This window comes from Mus musculus, chromosome 12 (genome assembly GCF_000001635.26).
Source record: "Mus musculus strain C57BL/6J chromosome 12, GRCm38.p6 C57BL/6J".
Lineage (NCBI taxonomy): Eukaryota > Metazoa > Chordata > Mammalia > Rodentia > Muridae > Mus > Mus musculus.
Genome location: NC_000078.6, coordinates 73036916 through 73061105, shown reverse-complemented (window position 1 = coordinate 73061105; position 24190 = coordinate 73036916). Strand labels below are relative to the sequence as shown.

Below are 24190 nucleotides of genomic sequence, written 5' to 3'. Positions count from 1 at the left end.
CTCACCAGAGACTCAAAAATAGAAGGCAGCCTCTGTTCTGTTATATAATAAACAGCCCTTTATTTGAAATGACAATATTTACTTTTCCTGTAGTGAGCTCGCAGCCTAGGAGGCAGTGGGCAAACAGTGGAACGCCTAAAATGGAAACTTGAAAGGGCAGTTTAGCTGGTGGGCTTTCACTCTGGCTTTCTAGTTCACCAGCAGGTAACTGGAGAGCCTCTGATGCTCCTCTCACATCTTGTCTAGTTTCTGTAGGCTCCCAGGTGCGTGGGACTTGCTGCCACTGGGTGTATCTTTCTTGTCTTGGTGAATCTGGAAGCATATAAGGTAGATGTGGAGGAATGAGTCTTATAACGTAATGGTATATTTTATTATTTTACTTTACTATTTTATATGTCTGGGTGCTTTGCCTGCGTGCATGTCTGTGCACCACTTGCATCCCTCGTGCCTGAGGAGGTCAAAAGAAGACATTGGATCACCTGGAACTGGAGTTATAGATGGTTGTAAGCCAGCATATGGTTTCTGGGAAATGATCTGGGAACCTCTGAGAGATCACCTGGGATTCTTGACCACTGAGCCATCTCTCCGGATGCCATGGCAGTATTTTTTTTTTCCAGACAAGGTTTCTCTGTATAGCTCTGGCTGTCCTGGAACTCACTCTGTAGACCAGGCTGGCCTCAAACTCAGAAATCTGCCTGCCTCTGCCTCCCGAGTGCTAGGATTAAAGGCGTGTGCCACCACGCACGGCTTAGTATTTTAAACAGAACTAAGATTTCCTTTCCTCCCCTTCCCTTCCCTTCCCTTCCCTTCCCTTCCCTTCCCTTCCCTTCCCTTCCCTTCCCTTCCCTTCCCAGGCCAGGGTGAGCAGAAAAATAATAAGTCCAGGCCAAACTGGGTTTCTTAATAAGACCTTGTCTTAAAAGAGGTGTGTGTGGGTGGTGGTGGTGGTGGTGGTGGTGGTGGTGGTAGTGTGACTTAAAGGCTTATCTCAGTGGTAGAATGCCTACCTAGCATTTGAGAGGCCCTGGCTCCTGTTCTCAGTAACACATGCCCACACACAGGCACACACACTTGCACGAGTACTCACACACACATAAACAAATAGAAAATAAGTAACTTAAAGTTCATTTATACACATTTATGAGCACCAAAGAGCTGCTACCCTCAGCATCAGTGACATCTACAGTCCTCACAGATCCTTTCTATGACCCCTCAGTCACACAGTAGCTCTCCAGAGCATCTCTATTTCTTGCACATGTAGAAGAAAAATCTGAGTTATGCTCTGCAACAGGACTCAGGCACAATAGAGAGATGTGTTAAAAAGGGAAAAAGCTTTACGGGGCTGGAGAGATGGCTCAGAGGTTAAGAGCACTGACTGCTTTTCTGAAGGTCCTAAGTTCAAATCCCAGCAACCACATGGTGGCTCACAACCATCTTTAAAGAGATCGGACGCCCTCTTCTGGTGTGTCTGAAGACAGCTACAGTGTACTTAGATATAATAATAAGTAAATCTTTTTTTTTTTTAAACTTTACCAGGTGTGGTCACACACATCTTTAATCCCAGCCCATAGGCAGCAGAGGCAAGTGGATCTCTGTGAGTTCCAGGACAGCCAGAGCTACATAATGAGACCGTATCTCAAAAAATATAAAACCAAATCAAATCCAAAAAACCTTTAGCTTTTATGCTCATGGTTAGGAAACGACACCTTGCACTGTTCCTTAGACCAGGAGACTTGCTTAACGTCTGTGACGGGTGCTAAGATTCTCTTCAGAGATTTTTTGTCTCTTGGGCTCCCGGTCTGTTATTAATTGTAGGAACTCAGCAAGAGGAATGGCTTGGTTTTAGTCATTTCTGTTGTGGTTCTGAGGCTATAGGCCAGTGTCTAAGCACACGCTAGGCAAGGCCTCCCTCCATCAACTTCTCATTTCTACAGGATTATTTGGAAACCTTGTCTCTTCTTCACCAAAAACCTAACCTCTCAATCTTCTTAAAAATGTGTGAAAGAGCCAGGCGTGGTGGCACACACCCTTTAATCCCAGCACTCGGGAGGCAGAGGCAGGTGGATTTCTGAATTCCAGGCCAGCCTGGTCTACAAAGTGAGTTCCAGGACAGCCAGGGCTACACAGAGAAACCCTGTCTCGAAAAACAAACAAACAAACAAACAAACAAACAAACAAACAGTGTGAAAGATTAAGTCCCAAATTAGTAAATTTCGAACTTTAACTCTGTTCCCCTTGAAAAGTTCTCCCTTCTACTATGCTCTGGCTTCAGGAGAATGAAGCTTCCCTCTCAGAGAGCTCACCAGCTAGCTGCCTTAACCCTGTCTGCAGTGTTTGCTTTAGTGAGGAATCCAGGGCCCTTGGCCACTGGAGGGCTGGGTGGAACTTCCTTCGGGGTCTCTTTTGCTGCCCTGTAAATGACCCCATCTTTACTCTTATGGAAACTTCACTCATCTTTCTGCTCTTCAATAAGTCGAATACTAGTAAACAATTCAAAATAGACCAGGTCTTGTCAACGACAAGTTTTCCATTGTGACCCTGTTTGTGAACACTTAATAACTTCTCCATGGGACAGTTCATAGCCCTAAAATCATCTCTTCCCATGGGACATTTGCAGTAAGACAACAGCTTGTTTCCTGACAGAATGGGAGAACTGAGAAGGCCAATTCTATTTTGTGTTGCTTCTTTCCCCTCATCCTGGCAATTTAAAAACATTGATGAAATGTCCCAAATATCTTGACCCTGTATTACAGTCTAAGGATTCACATTGTTGTTGTTTTTGTTTTTAGTGCTAGGGACAGATGCAACACAGCGATAGGGTCATGAGCACACCAGGCAAAACCCATTTTAATCATTTGTTTCTGTATGGAAAACTGCTTTCTCTTTTTTTGGGGGGGAGGGAGTTGAGACAGGGTTTCTCTGTATAGCCCTGGCTGTCCTGGAACTCACTTTGCAGACCAGGCTGGCCTTAAACTCAGAAATCAGCCTGCCTCTGCCTCCTGAGTGCTGGGATTAAAGGCATGTGCCACCACTCCCTGCTGAAAACTGCTTTTTTAAAAAAATAAATAAATAAAGGGGTGGCTGGGGGCATAGTTCAGTGGTAGAGCACTTGGCTAGCATTTGAGAGACACTGGATTTATTCTCAAGATCACAACAAATGAACAGATACAACAGAGAGACTGGAATTCATAGCTCTTGTCCCCCAAACTGCCTTTCCATTACACCCCCAGGGGAAAAGTGTACACACACACTGCTATATCTTTGTTTTCTTAGACAAGGTCTCACTCGGTAGCCCAGGCTGGCCCCATGCTCTTGAAGTTGCTGCCTCAGCTTCCCACAGGCTGGGGTTACAGACATGTAGTGCCGCACGCACTCAGTACTGCCATGCTCCTACAGTAGAGAGAATCATCCTCTATAATAGACACAACACTCCCCAAAGATCTGAGAGGACGGATGGGCTCGGGCTTGTAAAATGGGAAGGGTTCTTCAGTGAGGGATTCTATAAGAGGAGAAAATTATTACTATTCCTTTTACAGGCCTTTAATGAGTTATCAACCTGTCATTGATTAATCTGTTGCTTGAAATAAATCAGTCCTTGTTTTCTCGGGATTACTGGAGAGACATAAATTATCCTTGGAGGGTGTGTGTGTGTGTGTGTGTGTGTGTAGGCAGACTTTAAATTTTAATAAAGTTAAATATAATGAGCAATGTTACCTCTCTCCCAAGCACACACATGTAAGCACATGTGTAACATGTCACGCACACATCCATCCATCCTCGTTCTTCCCTCCCTCCTCTCCTTCTCTCTGACTGTCGTGTGCATCTTGATTTGCAGTTTTTATTGACTAGATTGATTGAACCTAACCATTTGGGTCATCGCAGCCTCGAGTGCTTTGGGTTGGCCGAAGTATCCCCGAGTCCACTAGCTCATTAGCAGTAAGCCCTAATGTACGAGAGCGGTTACAAATGAATTATTTACTGGATGTCATGCTTGCTTGTGAAATCCCTCTGCCCATCTTTTGTTTCAGTTGCTATTGTGCACGATCCCCTCTTTCGAAATTTTGCTTATTCGGCAGTAAGAATTTTTGAAATTCTAAATAGTCATAACGAAGCCCCCAAGCCTCTCCATATGCTACAACCATTAAATCCTTTACAAAGGAACAGCCCCTTATTGGCTCAGTTGGATGCTTAAAAAAACACTTGAGTGTTTTCAATTGCAGAATGGAAGAGAGATTTCTGAAATACCGGTAGATGTATTTGCTTGGAGTTGGTTCCCTTCATTGTTATCTTTTTAAGGTTTATTTTGTGAGTAAAATTGGTTAATTATGGAAAGAAAGGAAAGGCAGGGGGATTACCCAAAAATCTGGGATACCAAAGATAAACAGAAAAAAAAAAAAAAAGGAACTGACAGGTATGAAGAAGAAATAATGGAGGGATTCATCGACAGTGTCCCAGGGCTGTGACACCAGTTGGATGGAGAGAAAAGTTTTGGAAACTGAGTAGATTGAGAAATCATATTGAGAACACTCATGCAGAATTTTATGACAAAGCTAGTTTTATTCCCCCTTACAATGGTTACAAAGAGGTCTGGGGCTAGTTCAGTTGCCTAGCTTTGTCTGACTTCACGACTTCACTTCTTGAACAAATTTAAGGATTGAACACTCACAAATGTTCCTAATGTCTTCTAAGGGAGGAGGTGGAATGTTATCACTTCTGCTTGGTGCTGTCAAGCCATCATGCCACCTGTCAAGTAGCCTTCGCTTTTCGCCTTGTAGAAGAATCAGGGTATTCTAATTGGAGCATCTCTTCCACTCCACATGGTCAAAATAAAATGAAATTTCAATAACTGGCACGAGACATTTTAGGAGTTTTCAGAAATGAAAGCTTTCACATGCCATAGAAGTTTTAAAGTTCAGTAAATTATGTAGCAGGAGTGAAGGCTAAATTATCCACTCACATGGGTAACCCTATAGCCCACACGTCTGGATCTATGTATGCAGATGGACAGATATACCTCATTTCTCATGGGAAGTTAGATTTCTAAAAAAGCTATTTCTCAGAATGGACAGTTTTATGATTGCATAAGAAGAAAGGGGAATATGACAGAGTCGTTATAAATATAGGAGGGTTTTTTTGTGTGTGTGTGTGTGTGTGTGTGTATGTGTTAACAGTTGAAAACATTAAGACTTAAATGAAGATGGGATGCCAAATCAGCCTAAAACTCAAACTTGAAAAAAGAAAAAACCAAACCTTGAGCAGAGGGTCTGAAGCATATGGACACCCACCCAGTAAGCAAGAGGGCAAAGGGAGCCCCAGACGTTAGCTTATTAAAGATGACCTTTCCCCTCTCTAAAATTTCAAAGCTGACGTTTCAAGTGCTGAGCAGACCGTGTGCCATATGTAACATGACCTCAGTCCCACTCTGCCTGAGCACTGATGGCGTCACTAATGAGAGGTGAAAGGTCCTTTTTTTTTGCAGCTTTTTCAGAAAGCCACCAACTCATGCTCCTCCTCCCCTCCCCCCTCAACTTCAAGACAATTACATTTCATACACAGCCTCAAAAACACATTTATTGCCAGTTGATTCGCTTATAGCCACAGTCAAATGGGCAGGATGTGCATCACATGCAGAAGAAAATATTTATTTTTACTCAGAAGGCAAAGGGATTAAGAGAACATTGTAGTAGCCCTGCCTTTCATCTGCGTTTTAAAAGGGAAAAATTTCCAGAGGCATCCATTGAAGTTCTATTTTTTAATAAAGAGTATCAAAGAGTCTTAGAAGGCCAGGTGTGTGTTTACCTGAAGGGAGGGGAGAAAGGGAAGGCGCTATACCAGGAGGAAGAGGCAGTTTTCTCAGAGGTTGGGGGGGGGGGGGGAGATGTGTGCTGGAATCTGTTACAGGCATTTCTAGGAGCCAGACCCCTACCCCCACCCGCATTACCCCTCCTTGTTCCTGCTGCTTGGAAACAAAATAGCTCTTTTCCAAGCGGGTTGTTATCATATTCATGGTACGGTCAATTTCCGTTTGCCAAGAAAATATTTAGTCTGATCAAAGAAATTAGAAAATCGGATGAATAGAAACAGACGTTCCCACAAGAGAAGCGTTTGTCAACGTGAAGAGTCAGGCAGACGGCGGCCCACCCAGTTATTGATGGGAATTAGCTCTGCAACCAAAGGCGGAACTACAAGGCCACCTGGATTTTGCTGGAGGGGCTACCGAAGAGTCAGGTCTCTTCAGGAAATCCAAAAGGAGTTCGCAACTTGAGATGCTCCACTGGAATGGAAACAATGGGTTCTGGTATCCGTGCCCAAAGCAGGAGGTCCTTTACAGCTACCCACTAAGAAGGACCTTTCAAGACAGCTCACTGATGTGGGACCTATCTGGCTCTGAGTCCCTTCTGCTCTGCGTTGTCTGGTTTGTTATGCTTATGGGAAGACAAGAACACAGTGTCCTTGGTAGGTGATAGAGAAGTGTGGACATTGGGAATAGAGGGATAACAATTTCTCAATAAATAATTTTCATATTTGTGGATCTGGACGGAGAATGATTAATAGATGGATTTTTGGATGTTTCTGGTCTTTACCAGAGCACCCTGGTCAACTGCAGATGGTAACATAGAGGTTTTTCCTAGTCTTCGCTCTTCCTGGCAAGGAGCGAGCAAACTAGGTGAGACCGTTTGCTGAGGTGCTTCGAGAAGTCGCTTGCGGGTTCCAAGACACCTTCACTAGGAAAAGGAGTCCGCATTCTTTGCTTGCTTAGAGCAAACTGGAGCACCTCTGGCCTGCAAAGTTCCTTACGCCACCGAAGCCTCCAGTTTGGAGAAGGAAAAGACTGGGGTGTAAGTGGAGGGGGCTAAGCCTGGAGGAAAGAGGAGGGAAGGAAAGGCTAGAAGCCCAAACAAGTCCCTCTAAGACCCCCGCGCCCAGGCTCCGTGGCTCACAGCTAAGAATCTGCTCCCCCGCCCCTCGTTCCCTGATCCTCCATCGCTGGCCCGGTCGACCCGGTTCCTTTTTTTGTTTCGGTTCCTGCAGGCCGAATGCTGCTTTGCCAGGAAGACAGCGCCCTCTCTCCTCCGGCCTGGTCGGTCGGCCCTCACCCCCTCCCTGCTCCGCTGACCTTCCGGCGCCTCCCTCTGGTTCCCGCCCTCCCGTCCTGAGTCTCCTCCTTCCTCCAGCCTTTACGGCGTTCCGCCCTTCTATTCGTCCATCAGACCTGGAGAGCTGGAGAGCAGCGGCCTGAGAGCACGCCTGGGTCGGGGTCCCCCGGCCATCTAGCTAGAGCACCCGACCCCCGCTCTGCACAACTGGGCGGAGCTGTCTCCGCACTGCGGCGGCATCAGGGTCCGCGGTGAGGCCAGGCTCTGCGGTCCCCATGGGAACACTTGGGGTGCGCACCTAACTGAGCGCACCTAAGGATCCGGGACCCAGTCTGCACGCGAAGTGATAGGTGGGGGTGGCGGCTAAACTAGGGTGGGGGTGGGGTGGGGAATTAAAAAAATCGTGCAGCCTTCTTCCTAGTCCTAAACGTGTCCCTCGAGGTTCACAGGCTTCCAGCAGCCTTACCCCGCTGGTTTCCAGGAGGCCTTTGCCAAGAACTGTAACGGTATTGCAAAGTAGAAGCACAGGAGAGTGGCTAAGACTCCCAGACAGGCATGGGTGAGTGGACACCTTCCCGGTTCCCTCGGCCTGAGGTTTCTTTTTCTACTGTTGAGAGGGTTGCAGACAAATAAATGCTGCGCGGCCCATTCAGCACAACTCCGCCTGTGAAACCCAACTCAGCCCTTGTAGAAAAACAATAGCTAACAGATTTCCTACAACGTGGGCATTCGTCCACAGAAATCACAGGCCTAAAATGATCCCACACCCTGGACGGAACTCCTTCTTGTTCCCTGGAGCGATAGGGAGAGTTCGTCTCGAGGTGACCTCTCTGTTGAACACAGGCGGCTCCCAGAAATGAACTAATTGAGCCACAAACCACTGGCCATTCCTAACAAAGCCATCTATCTCGGCAGCTCAGCGCCCAATTTGTCCGCAGCACTTTCTTCCGCAATTCAGAAGCATTACCCTGTTTTTAAAAAGTATCACGGCAGAGACGTGGCAATTATCCTGGGCTCGGGTTACTCTAAATGGCTTTAGACTGCGAAATGGAAGAACATGACTGCGGCGAACGTGTCGATCGCCTGAGGGTTGAGCCTGGGCAAGGATTGGGGGAACAGATCGAGGAACTGGGGAGAGGGAGACCCTGCACGGAGCTGTGGCTGTAGGCTCTGTCTTTCCACCAGTCAGAAAGAAGAATTAGTCCTTTGCCCCTACAGATTAAGGTCTCCCAGCGACGGATCCTCAGAGCTGGGGGGGAAGAAAGGCTAGTGTCCTGACATAATCAGGTCAAGCAGAGAGCGGGTTTTGGGGTCTATAACAGGTTGAGAACTTTAGACACTGCTAGGAAGGAGGAGCAGAAAGAGAGGTCAAAGGTCTGAAGCAGTATTGGAGAATCTGGTCTCTTCTGGGAAACCACATTGAGACTGGGGAGGAAGCGGAGGGAAGGGGAGCAGTAAAAGGCAGGCCTGGAAGGAGTAGGGTGGGGTGGGAGAGCTCGGCTAAGGTGAAACTCCGTAAAGCTGGAGGGACTCAGAGACAGCCAGGCCTCTGCACACCAGAGATAGGGGTGGGGGAGACAGTCTACAAGTCTTCATTTCGGCCCTCCAGGGTGAATTGGGCCTTGGGCAATGACGCAGGAAAGAAAGGAGAACAGTAAGAGGTACTCCGGTGCCTTTGCCCGGCGCGCAGACCTCTATTCATCCCTGCAGGCTGTGGCGGCCACACTGTGCGCGTGTCTTTCTCCTTCTGTTCAAACCAGCCCCCACATCTTGAAGTAATCAGTAGCTGAGGAGGGACTCGTCCCCCTGGCATCTCAGGTTAAAGAAAGAGGTCCAGGAAAATGTGGTAGAGCCATTACAAGAAATCCGAGCCGCAGTCATCAGGGACTCCAATTGCCATCGCATTAGGATTGATTAGAGACCAGCAGTACCGTAATGACCCGGAAAGAGGGGCAGCCGGGGATTATTAATATCAGAATGTGTGTGTGTGTGTGTGAGGGGGGGTTAAACTGGGGAGGGAGACGTTTTAAGTTACTAGGATTTATATATAAGTACAGGCTTACCTGAGGAAACCGGATAGTCAGGGAATCACGCAAACAATAAATCTAATTGCATCTAAAATTTCACGAAGTCTGATTTTTGAGAGAGAGAGAGAGAGAGAGAGAGAGAGAGAGAGAGCACGACAAAAGGCAGACCAACATTTTAGTTTTTAAAAAAATAAACATGTAGATTTACAAGTTGATTATAAAGAAACAAGCAAAGGGATGGGGAGGGGTACACATGGACTACTTCCTTACAACTGAAACTTTAAAAAATTTTGGGGGGTTCCCTAACCATCCTGATTGTTTTCTCTTAGGAATATGTTTGCATTTTTCTCTATATACATTTTTTTTTGCAGTCTGTATAAGTTTAATAAAGAGAGTTCAAGCAGTGGTACCGGGATAGTGGGTTTTGTTTTGTTTGTTCAAGATATGAATGACCAGGATCCCAAAGAGATGTGCAGAAGAAGCGGGTTGTCTCCTTTCTTGGAGTATGAGCCAAAACAAATCAGCCCCTGATGGTCTGGGCTGAAACGCAGCTCACTGGATAATTAACTCCATCTTTCCAGTCCACCCTAACTGTTTATTTAGTGTCACCCCGAATTAGCATCACTGGCACTTTCCTCTGAACAGGAGGAGCTGCAGGCTTTCACCTCCCGAAAGGAAATTCTTCTAGCTTAGACAGATGTGATACTCAGGATGTACATTAGTTGAGAGAGAGGGAGGGAAAGTTGACTGAAAATCCAATGGAAGATAAGGACTCTCGGGGAGTTTTCATTTTGTAAACTTGCTCTCCGATGTAATGTTTAAGGAGAAACGGACCATGTGTTTTACAGGCTTCAGGACTGATTGTGACACCTCACTTTCCAGAAAGGTGATGGCCACCTCATGCTGAATGGGATCTTCTGGTTCAGACGTGACCATTGGTGTCCCTGGGCTGAGCCTCCTCCGTGTGCGTGTGCAGCTGAAATAAAATAAGCGAAGTGGGGCGGGGAGAGGGGAAGGAGAAGAAAGGAAGGGAGCTGGAAGAAAGGAAGAGGTGGATACCAAAGGGACAAAGCAAGAGTAGAGGGTGAGCGAAGGAGCGACAGCTCAGGTGCTGACAATATAAGTCACTTTTGAGTATAGTACAGAGAATGAGACTGAGGCACACAGCAATACCTTCCAAAGGCAAGGGCCCAGCACCCCTGCTTTTCCCTCTCTGGGAGTTTTCAGTATGAGGAGAGGATAGGGATAGGGAGCTCAGATTGGTGGAGACCAGAGCTAGGGTGCGTGTGTTTGGGGGTGTCCTGTTTTATCTGCCCCTCTATGTTTCTCGGGACAGTGAGGAGATTGAGATGGCATTTTCGGGGTTGCATGCATGGACAGAGTACAGGGTTTCACTCGTGGGACTTCAGCTAGTTCTGTTTGTCCAGGTGTGGGAGGGGGCGGCAGTCGACTGGCAGTCCTGGGCCAGCCTAGTACCACGGAAGCGGGAGCCTCTGTCCCCAAGCTTCCCCGAATCCAGGAGAAAGCCACTACAACCCCCTATTCCCATACATAAATACATCAGGACTACAGACAAATCCTCATTGTTTAGAAATAAGCCGAGGAGGCCGGACGGCTCCCCCCAGTGAGGCAGAACGAGGCAAAGAGGATGGTGGGAGGGAGGGGGGAGGCAGGGGACGCGCGGATCCGGTGTCGCGTTGCAGATTCCCACTAAAGATAACGAAACGTGATCTATTTTTCAGAACAGCAAGTGGATGGGAAAGAACCTTGACAACACAAAACTCATTTACTAATGGACTGGTTTTGAGTTTCTCCTCCCTGGGTCCGCAAATCTCCCTTCCTGATCCCTAGGCCTATTCAGCCCTGGTAGGCAATGGCGTTCTGACCAGGGCAGGTGGGCGGCAGCTCCCGTACTGTCGCTTAGGATCTTAACCGGGTTCCCAAGGACCTTGGGGATGAGCGGCTTCTGTCAAAGCAGAGGGGAAAGATGAATAATGTTGCCTCCGCTCGGATCTGAGTCTACATACTGCCGCAGAAAGACGACACTAGTTTATTGAAGATACCCTTGACTTCCAATCTGAACGTAGGGTATGAGCCCCAAGTCTTTCTTGATGGTAAATGAACTCAAAGAAACCCGACTGGGAGCCTCAAGGCATCTTGCTTCAAGCCAGGAAAAAAAGCAAGTAGGTCCCAGATACAGGGTTTTGATCCAAGGCCTATGTCAGCCTATGTTTTCTCCCTGGCCTTTCGGTCCACTGCTTAAGTTTACCTGCCATTCATTACCTGCACGGCAAAGGCATCCAGTGCTGAAACCCGACTTCAAGAGCATCTCTCCAGCTTCAGCCTACTAAGCAGGAGTGGACTAGAGTTGTTGAGTTTCCTTTAACTTCCGGACGCATCTTTGCTTTTCATGCGATTTGCATTGACAGCAAAGGTTTTATATTACAGAACAACTCAAACCTTTCTGTGAGAGATTTAAAATGGAGCATTTGGTTTGTGTGGTTTGTAAATTCATGTCATTTTACCTCTTTTAGTGGTTTTCAGTGAAAGGTTCCATTTTGGGAAACCTTATATATCCAAGCCAATAATTATCATTTATAACAATTGGTTCCCTTAACCGAGGGATCCAAATAGCAGAGAGGCTCCTTGGTACAAAGCACATAGCACTTCTTTCTCCCTTTTAGTTAAGCGATCTATTGGAATAAATGGAATAAGGGGGAGGGGGCAGGGGAATACTGGTGTGTCCAACCCCTTCCCCACCCACCCCCCCTGAGGAAAAACATTTTCTCATTTACCTCATTGCTAGTTTTCATATCAGCCGCTCCACTCCTCTTCCCACGTGTCACCAGTGTCTGGTACAGTCCTGACTCCTTTTGAACGGAGATGAAACATAGGGGGCTCTGGAGGATGCCCTGAAATGGTGGTCATACTATTGCTCTTCCTTCCGTTATCCTCTGTAAATGTATACCCGTCCTTATCTGTGAGTTATACCTCCTGTCTCTACGAAGACAGTTAATTACAAATTATCTGCTGTACTCAACTGACGGCTTTGCCTTTTAAGAGATGTGGTTGTGCTTATAACCCTCTTCCCATTTTAATTGTGCACACTTGTTCCAGACTTTAGGGTACTGATTTTGAGAGCCCGTATAAGTCCCCATTCTGGTCCTCACACAGCTGCCATGTCAATAAGGACTGTTCCAAGCAGAGACATTCCTCTTGGCAGGACACTACAGTTCCCCAAGACTTCAACTGAAACGTCATGAGCACTAAAATAAGACAGCGAGGGAAAATTACCAGGCACACAGCCTTGGGCTCAGCAGTGCCAGGCTTCCAGTTTAGAAAGTAAGTCATCAGGCATACCATGTGGCAGGAGCTCTTTTGAAATGATAAATACCATTAAATGCATTTTATATATTTAAAAAAAAAACCCAAGCCTAAATGTAATGACATATCAGCATCTGCTTCCAAGGTTTAATTGCTCAGGGTAGACGGAGTTTCAAGGAAGCAGAAAGCCTTGTGTGGGAGCTCATCAGAGAAGAGGTTTTCTGGCTACTTACAATCTCTCCAGGGAAACAGCCCTGAGGTGGGAACCCTTTATGATGTTGAAAGGCATGTAGCAGGGTGCACTGAACTGGGTGCATTTTTTAAAAAAACATCTAAATAATACAAAGGGAATCCCTTCTCTCACTTGGATCTCAAAATGCAAAGAGTTCTTTGGCTGATGGAATCAAACCACGGCAAGGAGACAAGCTAGTTTGAAGAGCCCAGTGTTTGCTCCCTGCCACTCCCTAAGAGGGCACACCGGAATCAAAAGCATTTTTGAAGTGTACTTAAAATTCTGTTTTCAACTTATCTAATCAGAGATAAGTATAGTCATAAAGTCACTCTCCCTCCACCTTCCCTTATCTCCACCCATTGTTCTTATCTCTTGCTTGACTTAGCCACTGACAATAGATTATCTTTGTTTAGAGAGGCTAATTGTTTTTGAAATCTTTTTAATAATTGCTTTGGAACAAGGTGTGCAAATGAGGCTTAAGTTAATTACAGCTTCATTTGTCTGTGCAGTTTTACTAAGCATTCTCCCCACAGAAACAAAATAGCAGATGATGGAACTTAAATTGCAGGACACATCTCATTGGCTGGCAGTAAAATAGGCCAGCATTGCAAACACACACACACACACACACACACACACACACACACACACTTTATTTAATCTTCTTGGAGCCACTGTGGTTCTAGCTTAGAGGGCAGTGTCCCTCTCAGAGCAGGGCAAGGATTATGTTACAACCAGACAGTTATTGGAGCTGGGCGCAGTTTTATTTAATTTACACCCCATTCAGCGCCTTTTGCATGAGGTTCCCCAATTTTTTTTTTTTTTTTTGCTAATGGCAAGTAAAGCTTTTCAGCATCCATCGGTAGCAGGGGTTGCTTTGAAAAAACGCAACCGTACAACTGGGGAAACTGAGTCCAGAAGTCTATGGACAGCAAGATTCTAAATTGCAGATGAAGCCCTGGTGTCTCTATGCTACAGTGCCAGGGTCAACCCTTCTGATCCCTCTTCTAGAGGCACTTTGAGAATGAGGGGAATGTTGCCCAGATCAGAGTCCTTGAGACCTTTAGGAGGTGTTAGGAGTTAGGAAGAGAAAGGGTGTAGGAGTTGGGGGGTGGGGGTGGGGGTGGGGGTGGGGGGCTAGGTTTGTCTTCACCTCCAGGAACCAAACCTGGAAGAAGCCACTTTCAGAGTGCTTGCAGCACAGAACCCTAGTCTCCTTTTGTATTATTTATCTCATTCCATAAGCTATTCATCAATCCATTATTTATTCATCTTAACATTAAGGTAATTAAATATGAGCTCACCGGGAAAAGCCAAGACTGCAAGAGACAGGGCTAAGAATATGGAGAAGAGGGTCATTAGAACGTCTGCAGCCATTGATTTGTGCTGCGTGAGGCTCCCCTTAGGTGACACCAAAGAGGGCGCCGCTTCGCAAGGTCCTGACTTGGTCACCACCCTTTTCAGCACCCCAGTTCCCTCCTCCCGACCCCACCTCACTTCCCACCTCTCCGGGTCCTTCTCCTCCCACCACTTCTTATCCTAGGCAGCACTCGGTAGCTTCGCCCTCCCCACGCGGGGCGGCAGGGTGGCGCGGCTTTGCTGCCGGGCCGGGCGGCGCGCAGGCTGGCCAGCTTCGGATAGGCGCCGCTCGCAGCCAATCAGCGTGTCGGGGACGCTGCGCGCTTTAAGGCCGCTGCGGGGAGAACAGAAACCAAGTTCCCCGGCAACCAGCAGCATCCACCCGGCGGCAGGCGGGAGCCAGCGAGGCCCAGAAGGCTGTAGAGAACGCCAGCCACTCGGAGTCTAGCTCACCCCTACTTCTCTTCGTCTTCCTTGGCCTCCCACCCGCCGAGGTTCGACTGGTCTCTTCGCCCGCGCCAAGGCTAGGGAGGGGGTTAGGAGCAGCCGCGCCCCCCTCCCCGCGGCAGCCGCCCCCTGCTCTCCCAGCTCTGCTCACTGCCGCGTGCGCCCGGGCCCGTGCGCCCCGGCAGCGCCAGCCATGTCGATGCTGCCGTCGTTTGGTTTTACGCAAGAGCAAGTGGCGTGCGTGTGCGAAGTTCTGCAGCAAGGAGGGAACCTGGAACGCCTGGGCAGGTTCTTGTGGTCGTTGCCCGCCTGCGATCACCTGCACAAGAACGAGAGCGTGCTCAAGGCCAAGGCGGTGGTCGCCTTCCACCGCGGCAACTTCCGCGAGCTCTACAAGATACTGGAGAGCCACCAGTTCTCGCCTCACAATCACCCCAAACTGCAGCAGCTGTGGCTGAAAGCGCACTACGTGGAGGCCGAGAAACTTCGCGGCCGACCCCTGGGTGCCGTGGGCAAATATCGGGTGCGCCGAAAATTCCCGTTGCCGCGGACCATCTGGGACGGCGAGGAGACCAGCTACTGCTTTAAGGAGAAGTCTCGGGGCGTGCTGCGGGAGTGGTACGCGCACAACCCCTACCCCTCACCGAGGGAGAAACGGGAGCTGGCCGAGGCCACCGGCCTCACCACCACCCAGGTCAGCAACTGGTTTAAGAACCGGAGGCAAAGAGACCGGGCCGCCGAGGCCAAGGAAAGGTACGCGGCGTGCTTGCCCAGGCTCGGGTGACCCCGGGAAGTTTCACCCTTCGCTCCCTTCTGCCCCCCGCAGGCGTCGCCACCAGCTTCCTACCCGCCGCCACCCGGCAGAGGTCCGTGGGGCGGCACCCCGGCCTCGGCGACGCTGCTGTGAAGGTTCATGAACTCTTGAGGTTGCCTGTTAGGGACTGGGTCGCGTTTGCGTGGAGCACTCGCGCGTGGGTTTCTTTGGTGAGGGAAAGTGTGGGGAACGGTCGGCGTTGGGTTTGTTTCATGCCCTCCGGGCTGGCTCCGGCGAAGAGAAGGGATGGCCAGGGAGTTTGTAGATCAGAGGAAACGGGGGTATTGCTTGGTATCGCGAGGGAAGCTGTTCGGTACGGCGGAAGGTCTCGAACCTCCGCTCTTTCGCTCCGTCTTGAAGCTGGTCTGAGTCGAACGCTCGGCCCCCAGTACCTCCCGGCTCTCTGCTCATTCTCTCCGGCTAGTCTATGGAGGAGAGTTCTGCTTCATTTCGCGCTAGTTGGACAAAGGGAGGAGTCTTGTAAAAAGAAATACCCTGGAAAGGGGACACTGGGGGTGTCGCTGCTGGGTGTCCTATCAGAGGCCCCAAGCCGGGAGAAGACTGCCGCCTGCCGCGCTCCCTCATGCTTGGCCGGGTTGCTTTCGCTGGCCCCGCCGCCGCCGCTGCGGGCGAGGAGAAGGGCTCCAGTCGCTGGCTTCCCCCTCCCGGGAGCACGGAAGCAAAGCTTTAAAAAAAGAAAAGAAAAGAAAGAAAGAAAAAGAAAGAAAGGGGAAAAGTCTCCCTTCTCCCCTCCTCTCCTCTCGCAGACGCGGCGGTTCCTCGGCCCGGGAGGTTCGTAGCGGAGCTTCTGGCCGAGGTTCGGAGGAGCGCGGGGCGGAAAAGTTGGGGAGCTGGGCACAGAGCCCCGCTGTGCTCGCCTTTGTTCACTGTCAGCCTGGGGGCCGAAGATCTGGCTTCCAGGATTCCCCCTGGGTGGGGAAACCACAGAGCCTGCCTAAATTCCGGGGAAAGGGGCTCTCCGGAAGAGAAAGACGGTGCTGGGAAGGGAGTGTGCAGGCGGGCGAGCGCTAGGCTCCGGGTGGCCGCCGGCGCTGGAAAGGAGGAAGAGCGAGCAGTCCTGAAGTTGAGTGGGACCCGGGGACCCGGGGACCCGGTGCGGGGACGGACTGACACTCCGTTGTGCGGGGTCGGCCGGCGCCCAGCCGGGGCGGGGCAGCGAAGTTTGCCCGGCTGAGAAAGGGTGGGAGGCTCTGGATTGTGGGCGAGCAGCTCAGAGAGGAGAGCAGGAGGGGCTGGGGAATGAACTAGGAGTAACGAAACAGGGATTGCTCGGCTCCAGCTACCCTTTAGTTTACAAAACGGCCGGTCCCCAAGCCAAGCGAGGGCCCACTCCCGGGTGAAATCCGAGAGACTGGCTAAGCTCCCTGTGTTTACTCAGGTCACTGGGCCGCTCTGGGCACGACTTCCCATGACCTGTCCTAGGTCTCTGGAACCCCAGCCTCCAGACAGGGGCAGGGAAACTGGTCATCTAATTGTTTCCTCAGATGGAGGCAGGCAATTGACTTGGGTCAGAGCAAGCATTTGTGCATTGGGCAGTTTGTCTCCCGATCATTTCGTTATTGCAACAACCATTTGTCGGAAGGCTTCCAAACAGTTACTTGGAACTATGGGGCTGGTTAATAGGTACTTAAACATACAAAGCTGAAAACATTTTTTTTTTCTTTTTGGCTTATTTTAAATAAATCTGGTTCACCCGACTGTGAGACGTACAGTAAAGTAAGGAACTATCTCCCAGCAGCCCCCCACCCCCATTTCTTTAGGCTGCCTCTTCACCTCCCCCATGACCCTTGGGGCTGGGTGGGAGGCAGAGCGCCTCCGTTTGGGTTGGTGACAGATTGCACAACGGCCCTTTCCTCCTCCCAGCCCCCCTTCTTTCATCTCACACTTTTTAAAAACAGCAACAAAACAAAACAAAACTTCTTTTTAACCATATGGCGTTGTCCTCTATTTCTCAGGGAGAACACCGAAAACAATAACTCCTCCTCCAACAAGCAGAATCAACTCTCTCCTCTGGAAGGGGGCAAGCCGCTCATGTCCAGCTCAGAAGAGGAGTTCTCACCCCCCCAAAGTCCAGACCAGAACTCGGTCCTTCTGCTCCAGAGCAATATGGGCCACGCCAGGAGCTCAAACTATTCTCTTCCAGGCCTCACAGCCTCCCAGCCCAGCCACGGTCTGCAAGCCCATCAGCACCAGCTCCAGGACTCTCTGCTGGGCCCACTCACCTCCAGTTTGGTGGACTTGGGTTCCTAAGTGGGGAGATATTGGGGCCTTGAAGGGATGGCCGGAGCAGCAACCAACCGCAGCAATCTAGGGGACACTTGTACATAGAAGCCAGGGACAATTCTGCAGCTTGTTTCTGGGGTTCTTTGCGCAGAAAGGAACCACAGGCTTTCACAATTGTCTTTTTAAAAATTACAACCAACAGCGGTCTCAGTTGAGCATCCTCTCCCTCCTCTCCAACTCTTAATACCCTTGCATTTCCCCTCCCACTAAAAGGTCAGGAAATAACAAAAACAGCCAGGCTTGGTTCTGGGCAACCCAGGCATCCTTTACAGTAGTCCCTTATTCCACCTCTTCTTCCTCCTCCTCCTCGTCTTCTTTTAATGAACAGAAATTACAAATCAGCTGGATTGTAATTATTTTTTTAATTTATTTATGGAGAAACGGTTTAGGGAAGAGGAAAAGGAAATGAAGAGAGATCAAAATAATGAAAACAAGAAACCTTCAGTGTGAGGGGAACTGGCTGCCTTCTTAAGACAAATAGGAAAACTATAATCACAGCTGTTTTTTGATGGGAAGATTAAGTTTACATTTTTCATATTTAGTGTTAAATAATTTTATGTAGATTAAAATAAAAGAGCAGTATTAGCAAGGGAAACAAGTGCCTAAATGTCTTAATGCTCTCTATGGGAGGCGGTTAGGGTAGCAGCGATGTTAGTAATACAACTATTTTTGTCAAATTTAATAGGGGTTTTGGTGATTGTTTTCTTGTTTTGTTTTGTTTTTTAATTTTTATGACAAACTCTAAACGTGTACCAACGAGGGAGGGGGAAAACCCGCTTTCCTAAATGTCATCAGTTCTTCCTCAGAAACTCTCCTATCTGTAGGCTGCCTCTGTGCAGAGGGCTCTGCTACTACTCCTAGTTCCTACTTACAAGAGGGTGCCAACCAATCTGGCAGCCCGGTGTTTGTTACTAAAACAGCATGTGTTTTTAGGCCTCCTTTCTATTGTACCTAAACCAGTCTAAATTAAAACTCAGTAGCCCAGCAGGAGTTTGATTCTGTTTCTGAAAGGTGAGTTGTGTATTGCTGTCACCGGGCCTATTTAAAAACAAGTTTTCTTGCTTTCTTAGTAGTAGTTGTGAGTTGCAGAGGGTATTTTTGAAGTCTGTCACCCGAAACAGAGAGAATAGTGGCTAGGTTAATGATATGACGAAAGAAAAAAAAAATTAGCCTTGGGTATTTATTTATTTTTTTGTTATTTAGAAATGCAGTTTTGTTTACCACTGTTTCTTCTCCACAGCCTTCATATGTTAGCTTGGCTCTTTTGTGTTAGCAACTTATGAAAAGACTGTGACAGCAAACCTAATTTATCTATTTTTTTAAAAGGGAACTCGAACAAGAATTTAAGATTATGAATTGAATTGTACAAATAAAAAAGCAGGTCATCGGAAGCTCTTTTGTCAGATAGTGCCCAGAAAAATCCCAGGAATCAAGAAGGCTCCATGATCTTTTTGCCTGGGGCAAAATGATGTATCTTCTGTATTTAGCTTTTAAGACTAGTAAGACAAATGGCATTATTTATTAAAATTCTACTCAGGATAACAGGGTTGGCTTGCTCATGCTTTGTAAAATATTGTTCCCCAGGGAGAGTTTATTTATTTTCTGACATGACAGTTTCATAATTTTGATTTTTCCTCATCTATAAGTGTCAATATTAATATATTTCTTTCTTATCTTTCCGTATTGTTTTTGACCTGGAGAGAGAGAGAGAGAGAGAGAGAGAGAGAGAGAGAGAGAGAGAGAGAAAATGTGTGAAAGTAAGGCTCCCTATAATGAGTTTTTTTTTTTTTTGACTGTCGGATTGTTTTGAGTTCAGAAGAGAAATGGTCATTGTGCTTTTAAATATAGTCACTTTTACTTATAAAGTCATTTTCCCTTGGTGATGGACAGATATGCACACAGAGACCATCATTTGGTCTGGGAGCTCCGGGTCCCATTCTCCCTTGTTAGTGTTTTGGATCATTAAGTCGGTGTTTATTTAAGTCACTAGGGTGTTTATTCTCCACGTCTTGGGCCACGGAGAAATGCCACCCTCTGCAGGAGGGGCTCTCTCAGGGAATCTCCACACATTCTTCACATTCACTCCCCAAAACAAACACCCGGCACAAAGATAGCTTTCAGTGACCCTAACAGGCTTCAAAAGAGACCGCGGAAATCTCTCTGGAAAATAAGGAAGGGCCAATTACTTTAATTTCTTACATGCCCTCGCTTCCTACTCCGACTACCCCCCACTCTTGCAGCTCCGCTTGGCATAATTTTAGAGTCGTGAAAGTTCTGTATCCCAGGGCGCGCCGGCCCACTTCCTGCTCGCTTGGTTGGTGGATCTTGGAAAAGTCTGCAGGTCTGGCTAGCAGCTAAGACGGCCGGTCCTGTAAAAGCCCCCGTGATTACTGCTTGTAAACTCGTTAAAAGGACAGTTTTCTGTCATAGCCATAAACTCTTTGTAAAATCCCTGGCACCCGATCCAGAATGTGCGTATTCCAGATGTGTCTAACAAGAAATTGCAGTCTGCCCTTCTCCGCCATTCTCCGATCAGTCTGGCTAAGAGCGGGACACGCGGGGGAAGGCGAGAAAGCTGGATATTGCTTAGTTTTCTTGGCAATCATTTTTAGAGCGATCATTAGTGGGGAGCTAACCATATTTCTTTCCCTCGAGGAAAACTGAGAGAACCAGCTGTTGAGGGGCCAATTTGCCTTCTCGGAGTCAAAGTTTAACTGAATCTAGAGCCACTTTTCGTTTCTCCACAGATTTCATAGCGATAGCCAAAAATAATGAGCAGGATCTTACAAATAAGGCGGTTTTAGGACGAAACTTCACAGCATTTGCCAAGCGGGGGGGGGGGTGTGTGGGGGGGAGGAACAAAAACAAAACAAAACCCCCACCAAATCAAGTGATGTTTTCTAAAATGTCTTTAATCTCGATACAAGGTCGCCAGGATCCGGCTTTCTTCTCCCTGTGACCCCCTGGCTGAGAAAGAAGTTTCCTAAGTATTTGGAGGCCAAGGGGTTTGGCCAGCAGTTCCTGAGTCTTTGGTTTAACAGATAATAGGGACTCAAGAACTGGGATTTCAAGACCACTGGAACTGTCAGCAGGAGGTATTAAACCTATCTTCTAGGCAAGGACAGCCTGGTCTTCATCTGGAGATGGGATGGAAGCTCCCAGTGGAACCGCGTTGATGGGCTAGCTCCAAGGGCTAGGCACCTCACCCCTGCGCAGCGACCCTCGGCCTCTGCATCGTCTGTTTGCAGAGGCCGCCTTCATAGAGGCCTCCCAGGCCTGAAGGTCTTTCGCTGGGCCCACGGGCAGGACTCCAGACCTAGGATAGAGAGGCTTCTGCTGCAGAGAACTGGGGGAGCGTCTGTTATCCGCCTGCTCGGGAAGCTGTTGGTGCCACTCTGCATTAAGGAGGCAAGAGCAGTCCTGGGGCACTGAGACTTCAAGGGCAGGCTCTGCTCCCTGTAGTTTCCAAAGAGAATCGCACCTGTCTCAGGACCGGGATCGTATGGCAGCTCCAGGCGCAGGGGCTTGGTGGACCCCTGAGAAGTCCCGGAGACTTCTCAGTCTCCAGTCCCGCCTGGCCTCAAGGGAGAAGAGGAGGTCTTAGGCTGGGCCCGGACAATGCAGCTGTCCCCTTGGGCGTCTCGGGACATCTCCCAGACTCAAGGCTCGACCTCCCTGATGAGTTCCTAGCCCACGTGAGTGGCACAGGGCGCTCCACCGTAGGGTGACACCCAGCCCTGAAGTGGGGTAGATTTCCTGGCTGCAAGAGGTTCCCAGAGCAAGTGTCAGCGCCCCCGGGCTTTTACACCACGCCCTGGACAGTCCGCTCGGTCCGTGCCGCCTCGGCCCCGCCGTCCGTTCCCCCGCGGCCCTTCCCACTAGACTGGAGCCTTGGCTTCGACTCCGTGACTTAAACGCCTTACCGATCGCTGGCCAAGCAGTGCCTATCAGGAAGGTGGCCTAATTAGGAGTTAGCCTCCATCTCTGCGGGTGGGGAGAGGTACCCGGGCTTCCAAAGTATTTCTCTTAGGGCAGAGTCGTCGCTTTGCTTCCACAGTGTAGTCGGGTGGCTCCGGGGGACAGCTCCCTCTTCCCTTTGTCCAGTCCCGGATCCCAGCCGAAAGGCACCAGCCCAGGGGCGCAGCATTTCTGGTTCTGGCGGTTGAAGTACACATTCTAGCCAGATTTTATAGACGTGGGTGGTATTGACAGGCACAGGTGGGGTGTTCCTTTTCCAAAGCCTTCTCCCAGAAGGCTCTAAAACCTTCTAGACCACCCCCCTCCAGCGGTCCAAAGCCAGAGGAGCTAGTATTGGTGGCCACTTTGTCTCAGGAACATTCAGCCACTGAGGGTATCGGAGGACTTCGTTTCCTAGTTTGCCTGTGTGTTGGATTACCTTACCCACTAGAGAGGGCACTTCTGAGCACTCCAGGCTCTGCTCTGACTGGGTCTACAAACTCTACCTGGAAATGTCTTTAAGAGGGACGAGCTAGAAAAAATACTGGTGGACCAGCCAGGGACAAAAAAAAATTATCAAAATTATGTCCGAAAGCTTGGCTATTCTTTTATCCAGAGAAACAAAACAAAACACTGTCCGGGAATGGTCTCGTTTTATTGCGCACGCAGACACACATACACTCACACACACACAACTTCGTTCCAGCTGATGAAATTGGAGACCTGTTCTCCTACTGAGGATGACAATCAGGGTTTTAGACGCTGTATTCCTTTCAGACAGCGAGAAACAACACTGCAGTAGCGTTTAAAAACAAAGAAAAAGAGACTGCTAGGGGCCGGAAAGCTGCCTGCTCTCCAATCCCTGCCTCAGATCTCCTTTTAACTTGTTAATGGATGGCCCAGACCCGGTTTCTCAGCAGGTAGAGTACAACCCCACACTGCTTTTTAGAAAAGTACTCACTATTCTTTACAGGAAAGCGAAAATATTCTCCATGACCAAACAGAACAGTGTAGGAAAGAAAGGAAAACTAAAAGCCAAACATCAACAGCAAGTCTTACTGAAATGGGAGAATGGGTTAGTTTTATATATTACACATACTTCAGTGTGCCTGAAGCGGCCACTCAATTGTAATTAAATAAAATATGGCTGAAAGACACTGAGACTCTTTCTTCTCCCTTATTGTTAGCGGTAGCGATTGCCATTGAAAGAAAAGCAGAGAGATTCTGCTCTGTACCTTTACTTTGTGCAATACACTCTAAAAATGTATGCCCCACCCCCGAATTCATCTGGTCCCCTTGCTGCCCTTCCCTCAAAGTTAAAAGATAAATACTTTATGAGGTGGACACAGGTAGACTCTAACAGGAACATGGTGGACTGACAGCCAAATCTACTTTAATATGCCATATACATTCGTTTAATTTGGGAGTTTAAAAGGATTGTGACTTTTAAAATGCCATGACTCATTTATAATAGAAACAACTTTTGAGGGGGAGGTGGGGAATTGGTGGTGATTTCAGGATTTGAGATGCTGTGCATGTGGAATTTAAGTAAGAGTCCCAGACTCCACATCTTTACTGACATGTCAAGTGTGGGATTCATAAAGAATACATCTCAGTGTCCTTGATAATCTACAGATCTGCGGGCAGCAGACTTGTGAGGCTGACTTTTTGGGTATTTTTACAAACTCCATTGTTCCCCCACCCTCTCCACACAAACTTTTTCCCCTTTGCCCTCAGGAAAGGCTCGATCACGCTTTGGTAAAATTTCCATTTTGACTCTAGAATCATCCGAGTGGTTTAAATACCAGGAGAAGACAATGGGGTTGTGACCCCTGTCTCACCCAAGAACACAACAAAGTGTGGCATCTTTGGTTGGCTCTCATACAAATATTATGCTACTGTAAGCATCTGTATGTGGTGACGTTCCCCTTGGCTTGTGCTGCTTCCTGTGTGTGGTAGTGATAGGGACTGGTGTGGAGTAGAGGAAAACAGAAACTTGCAGTGTTGTTAGAGAACACTCATTTTGACAGTGAGATGGCAGTCTCTGCGATATTTTGTTTGCAGAGTTAATTGTACCTTTAAGACATGAGCCTAGTTAGTATAAGGAAGACAGGGCTAGTGCTGAAGTTATTTAGAATGCTTTAAAGGTGGAAGTAGGTAGTCATTTTTTAAAAAAGATTGAGCTAGATAGAATGTGAGCACATTTTACTGTCTATGGGGCGAAAAGGACATTTAAACAATTGAACCTTTGTCTGCTCTCAGATATGTGTGGTGAATATCTTCTGTGCATTGCTGATGCTATATAAACATGACACACTTCCCCTAAAGTCAAGGGTTTTTGTTTTGTTTTGTTTTTTTAAAAGAAATTTTTAATTGAAGAATAATATTGCTCAGGGCTCTAACTCTAAGTACAAATCACTAACCTAAGAAAATCAGTTCTGGGAATCTGGAACCAATGGCTATTTTCAAAGTAAACAGACAAAATCTTCATAAAAAAGGCCAGGAGGATTATTTTACATGCAGTATATCTCCTGGTTTCCCACAAAAAAAATTTTTTTTTGTGGAAGAACTAACAGACAGAATGGTAATAACAGGCTCCTTACCATATTTTTACTTAAAAAAAAAAACC

General features: G+C 48.0%; 1 protein-coding gene and 1 non-coding gene across 2 annotated transcripts; one reads left to right on the top strand and one right to left on the bottom strand.

Moving 5' to 3' along the window:
- The first annotated feature begins 14393 nt into the window (after nt 1-14393).
- On the top strand, nt 14394-19279 carry Six1 (sine oculis-related homeobox 1). Its single transcript, NM_009189.3, has 2 exons — nt 14394-15239; nt 17277-19279. Exons 1-2 carry the CDS (start codon nt 14680-14682, stop codon nt 17569-17571), a joined length of 855 nt encoding a protein of 284 aa, NP_033215.2. The 5' UTR covers nt 14394-14679; the 3' UTR covers nt 17572-19279.
- Gm51264 (predicted gene, 51264) lies at nt 15158-15221 on the bottom strand. Its single transcript, NR_162772.1, has one exon. It is a non-coding gene; the product is annotated as a predicted gene, 51264 (primary transcript).
- Nucleotides 19280-24190: the final 4911 nt, after the last annotated feature.